Source organism: Misgurnus anguillicaudatus, chromosome 17 (genome assembly GCF_027580225.2).
Source record: "Misgurnus anguillicaudatus chromosome 17, ASM2758022v2, whole genome shotgun sequence".
Lineage (NCBI taxonomy): Eukaryota > Metazoa > Chordata > Actinopteri > Cypriniformes > Cobitidae > Misgurnus > Misgurnus anguillicaudatus.
The window spans coordinates 12,769,693-12,775,692 of NC_073353.2; the positions used below are offsets into that span (position 1 = coordinate 12,769,693).

The following is a 6,000-nucleotide window of genomic DNA, read 5'->3' on the forward strand; positions in this document are numbered from 1 at the left end:
CTGGGAAGAGTCTTGCATTGCCAGACATATGACCAATGGTATAAATTCTGGTCAACACATTTTTTTTTCTGGGCCAGAACCAACCACTAGGGCAGAAGATGACATGTAAAATAATCAACAACAGTTTTATTGGTTACTGAAATGTTACAAGGATAATGTATAGGCAGCAGGTTGTTATCCCATCAGGAATAAGCCCTTACAGTGTGATCAGGTCCTGTATTTCATGATAACATCCGGCTGCCTGTACATTATCCCGCTTATTACACAGCTGTTTACCTTTTAGTTAAGGAACATTAAATATTGATTCGAAATATTTTATTTGCTAATTTTTTACAAATGCAGACCTTCCTGTTTACTTTCATTTAAATGTCACGAACACACTATTTGATTTAAATATAATGTCATATATGTTATTAAAATACATATTTATATTTAAAGGAGCGATGAATCAAATACTCAATTTTAACTTGATAATTTGTTATATAAGAAGTCATCATACTTAAATAAACAACCTGCAAGTTTCAAAACTGAAAACGTCCGTGCAACTGTAATATAACAGTTTTTGGCACCAAGCCAGTATTACAGCCGAGTGTGGAATTCGAAAAAATATGATATCAAAGTAGAATTGAAGCACCTCCCCAAAGCCAAATACAATGACCACTTTTGTAGCCCTGCCCACATCTTCGCGTGACACACGTGTGTCTCAACAATAAGTAAACATGTCTTTAAAGATTGCCAAATGTAACCAAAATTACTTTTAAATATTTTTTTTCTGAGAGACTTTTATTTTGACGCGGTGATCTGTTATGATAGAGTAACCATGGAAACGGAGTCTTGGGTTGTAGAAGAACCGTGTGGGATTCATTTGTAAAGAAGCAAGTCGATGCTGGATTTTCAGAGAGACTGTGATTAAAAGCACCAATAATATTGGATCTGACAAAAATGACACAGCAGTAACGTATACACAGTAAGACATTTTGCTTTATTTAAGTTACTGCGTTTCACTATTGCTTTGTTAGAAGAGATTGCTTGATATGTCCTGTCGTAACGTCTGTGTCTAAACACGTATGTTTGACACTTTTAATGTACTAAAAACATTAAACGATTAATAAAGGTACAACACTTAACAACATGACTGTAATTTAACGGTAGAAATATACAAAGTTAGTGATAAAGAAGGATTTATCAGCCGCAGTTTAGATTCTGATGCCCGCTTACTGTGTTGTACACGGTAATTTAGGCAAGTTGCGTTTGAAAGGTCAAACACTCAACAAAGCTTTTTTATCATATAACTGTGGTATTTAACATTACGTGAATGTAAAAGCAACCTCACAAGCACAATAGAAATATGCAAAGTTATTGATAAGGATTTATCAGCCGCAGTTTAGATTCTGATGCGCGCTTACTGTGTTGTATACAGTAATTTAGTCACGTCGAGTTTAAAGTTTTGTTTCTACTTTACTATACAGTAAACAGAACCTGTCAAAATGATTTGCAGCATTGTGGTTACCATGTGTTATTAGTTTCAGGTGGTTGTTATCTTGGAATAACATACTGTACCTTGGAATGTTGCGACTGGCCAATCAGAATCAAGCATGCCGTGAGTGCCGTGTAAAAATAAGAAAATAAAGAATACATTGTAGAAATAAGGGAACCTAATAGTATTTATTTCACAGACACAGGTCTGTTCCTAGATTTTAGGATTGCTATTAACTCTGCCAACTTCGGGAGTTTCAGTGGTGAGTCATTACTTTGTGTTCACTGTCTCAACCTGGAATCTTCTTAACCTTTGAATCGTAACCTTATTTCTGGAGATTGCATGAAGCCAATCAGATTTAAGCTTTCCATATCAAGAAAGTGCTTGCCAATTATGTGTGCAATATGGATAAGAACGATCAGTGGACTGTGGGTGATCTGCGGGGACTCTGTTTGAGGCTAAAGCGTGGTAACAAGACACAAAGCTCTCTCATATCTTGTTTCCAAATACTTTGCTGAACTCCATTTTACTAACGCATATACAGACATTTACACAGATAGAAGATTACAACTCAATTTTTTTCCAAATACATGCTATTTAACTGACATTCATAACAAGCTTGGATTTTAAACTTTGGGCACTTAGATTTGGAAGAGTTTATTCTATGAGCGTCTTAACAATCTAATGATGCGAGTAGGTACAATCATACAGGACATGACCGATTCCTTATTAATGCTTACTGTTTCTGGTTTACTTTATAAATGGAAACAAAAAATTCTTGGCATTTCAAGCTTTTGGCAGATGCCTTAATACAAAGTGATTTTTCTTTCCATGCATTTTCTGGAATCCAACCTATGACCTTGAAGTCATGCTGTGCTCTATAGACACTCTACAAAATATTGGGTTATTTTCACATGGTTGGGTATAAAACGTACAAACCTAACTATAGGGTTATAAGTAACTTAACCTTTGTTCGGTTGTTTTAGTCTGAATTGCTGGTTTGTTTCAACCCATAACAGGGTCAATTTTTTTCTAGGTTTATTTAAACTAACAGTTTGGTTTGTCTTTTTTTATCCAACCATGGGTCAAAATAAAATTTATGTTATGAATCTGCAGCAACTAGAAGTGAATGTGTCATAATATTACTTAGTGTAAAGGAGAGTGGAATTTAAGATAAACGATTTTTGTTGCATTGCAATGTGTGGATATAATGCACTAAGTAGAGATTTCAGCACCATGGACAGGGAACAACCCACTATAGTCTGTGAAGCTCAACAAAACTACACAAATGCAGAAAAAGAGGGATCGGGAGAGGGGGAGGGGCCATAAAAATAGAGAAACAGAAAGAGAGATGCAACAATCTGCCACACAGTTAAACACTGTGTAGTCTAACGTGTTATGTGGCAGGACAATTTGCCCTTTCACATCACATTGAAGATGAGCTCCAAACCTTGACCCTGACTACAGCTGATGTACTCCTTCCACATGACTGCTGCATCTGTTTAGTAGTCTAATGCCCTATAGTGGTGCAGGCTAAGAGGTGCAGTCCTACTTCATGTATGTGCAAAAGCAATGTTACTCAGCGCTATGATTGAAGAGGAAATACACCTAAACAAAGGCGGGAATAAAATAGCTTTCCTTCCGAGGATTACACAGGACAATCACTACTGCTCTATTAACGTTATTGAAATTCCATAAAGCACTGCGCCATCTCTCTCTCTCTCTCTCTCTCTCTCTCTCTCTCTCTTACACACACACACACATACGGATACGCAATCTTTGTGTTGTTCCCCACTGCTACCCTGCAGATAGGACACCTAGAATCGTAGGCCTCCAGATATAATTACTGACAATGAGAGCAGCTATACACCTGAAATCACAATATTGTCATGTAGACACGACCCACTACATTACTGCTGTCATGTATCATGCATTAGCACAGCTGCGTTATAGTACATTTGCATAACGTTTTCAAGGCGGGATGGGCGCTTTACGCAGTCATATTTCGTTACACGTTTTCTTCTAAACAACCCAAAGTTGTTTATTAAAGAGAGCAAAAACCAGCCTTCACCTTTCTCATAGATCCACAAGTGCGCGCGCACCGTGTCCCCACGTCCGCGCGCAGATGACAAAACGGCAGATCGCGGGCGAACACATGTACCGCTTTTGCATACATTAAATATGAAAGGCCGATGTTTATTCATCGTGGCGGTTTATAAAAACAGAAAATGACCCGGCCAAATGCAGATGAAAAGGTATCATGTTCCTACCGTGCACTCTTCCATGCATGTCCGCACCGAATATACATCCGTTTCATATTTCTGAACCATAATCTCAAACTCTCGATATGTCTCCTGAGCTCGTCGGTCGTAGAGTTGGTAAGCCTGAACGCATCGGCTGCATCCCGATATGTTACCGCCAGCAGCCACGTCCAAGCTACAGGTCAAATTGTCCGGACTCGTAAACCCGTAAAACAAATCCAAAAGAGAGTAGGAATTACAAAAAGAAAGATAGAAATCGCTCAGGTTCCACTCGGAAAGGCCCGAGCACACGTCGTGCGCGTCGGCGAAAGTCAAGCAGTTTTTGGAGAGGCTGTCGGGATGACAAGTTTCAAGTCTCAACAGAGGTTTGGTAGAATTGCCTATAAAAATAAGACTCTGCTCTGTGACGGGCTGATGGCTGGGTGAATGTATATGGTTCGTGTGCTCCACCGCGTCCATGACGGCGAACTTGTCTCGAGTCCTCGTCAATTTCGCCTCGGCGCAGAACCACAGATGATCAGAGAGCAAAACGGTGATAAACAAAAGAGAGGCTAAGGACAGTCGCCATCTCTGGGCCCTTTCTGAATCGGTGAATAATGGCTTTTCGTCCTCCCGGGGTGCAAACCAGATTTTTAAGCCGTCATCTTGCTGCCGACACGTCCAAACACCCCTGGTCATATTTCAGCAAAGAGCAGCACTGGCCGACTCCACCGCGACGGCTCCTCTGCCACAAAATGCATTGACTTGAAATGTCAAATTTTCCCGTTTAAACAGCGGCTGTATCCGAGTCGATCGGCTAGATGAAGCCACGCGCGGTCATATCGCCGTTATTCCGCGTAGCTCCCCGGAGAAAAAGCGACTTCTGTGTGACAACATGCCTCCTCTCTTGCCTCCTCTCCCCATAGACCCTCGGAGAGCAGCAGCTGCTGTTCCCAAACCTGCCTGTGTCCCTGCGTCTCCTTAAGGGAAGGCGAGATCCTGAACGAGCTGCTCTTTCCGTTTCTGGGCGGATTGCCTTCGATCTTCTCTGTTCTGAGCGAGACTCATCATCATCATCATCATCGTCTTAGGTCCTGTGTTAAGTTGCCGCCATGTTTGTCTTGAAACACTTTTTGGGGAGCTGGGTCATTTGCGTCATCTCCATCCTGGCGCAGTAACACAGATCTAGTCTACAGGCTATGGATACGCACAGACACGCGCGCCCGTTCGTTTATGACAATAAAATGGACATTTCAATACGAGAGATTACTCATAACGCACATTTGGCAAATAAAAAAAAGATGCACGTCTCAGACCTGTGTGTTTTTCTGTGACATATAATTGCGCATTTAAAAGCCAGTCATCTTTTCGTCCTTTCCCTTGTACCTCCTAGTCCACTTATGATCCATTCGCCCCCTTAAAGTCCTTACAAACGTCGATGTTAGACCTGACGACGCACGATCCTTTCATTTCAAGCTCCAAACGAAATAAACTGATTAAAAGATGTCCGTAATGTCGTTAATAAACATCATTTTGGAGGTGCCATGCAATGCGTAATGTCCTTCAACTGCGCAAAGGCAAAAGGAAAAGATGTCAACGTGTTGAGTGGAGGAGACTCAACGTGTGAAAGAGATGAAATGACATTTCTATGTTTCGTTCATCTCGTTTTTCCCGTTCAGGCTGAAGTTTATTAGTATGCACCGTGTAACATGTGTGTAAGGAGCCGGGCACATGAGACATCTGGGCGTCAAAGCGGCACGTTGGAAAGCAAGCGCGGAAACGTGAGGCGTTTGTGTGAGTGAGTGAGTGAGTGAGTGCATGCGTATGTGTGTGTGTGTGTGTGTGTGTAAAGACCAGGAGTGGAGAATGAGAGAGAGATACTGTATATTTGCCCTCTAACAGACTAACCTTGTGCGCACGATAATGTTATCGGCGCTTCAAAGCAAACAAAGTGTACGCGCAGTGCGCAATCAACATACGTTTAGCGTCTGTCTTTCTTTCTGTGTTGGTGTGTTAAACGTGACAGGGATGGCATCTGAATGAGAGCTTTTAAATTTCCATCGTTACAGTGGGCAAATCACTGTCAGGTTGAATTGCTTGGAGTCCTACCAAGAACACAGTCCTTAATATAAAGTGTCCCTTTAAACCCCCATGTTCTGTTGAGAGCAACAGACAACATTACATTTTAACAATGTTTCCATAGCTCAACTGATAGAGACATTAGCAGCACAAAGGTCATGGTTTGAACCCAGGGAACACATCTTTGACAGAATCAATATCTTA

General features: G+C 41.1%; 1 protein-coding gene across 1 annotated transcript in view; it reads right to left on the minus strand.

Annotated features, from left to right (window-relative positions):
- nalf1b (NALCN channel auxiliary factor 1b) overlaps window positions 1-5,435 on the minus strand; it is a 177,146-nt gene extending 171,711 nt beyond the window's left edge. Inside the window, exon 1 of the mRNA XM_055214571.2 lies at window positions 3,748-5,435. Coding sequence (XP_055070546.1) covers window positions 3,748-4,416 — 669 coding nt within the window. The 5' untranslated portion in view covers window positions 4,417-5,435. The remainder of the gene's footprint in view (window positions 1-3,747) is intronic.
- Between the last annotated feature and the right edge of the window lie 565 nt (window positions 5,436-6,000).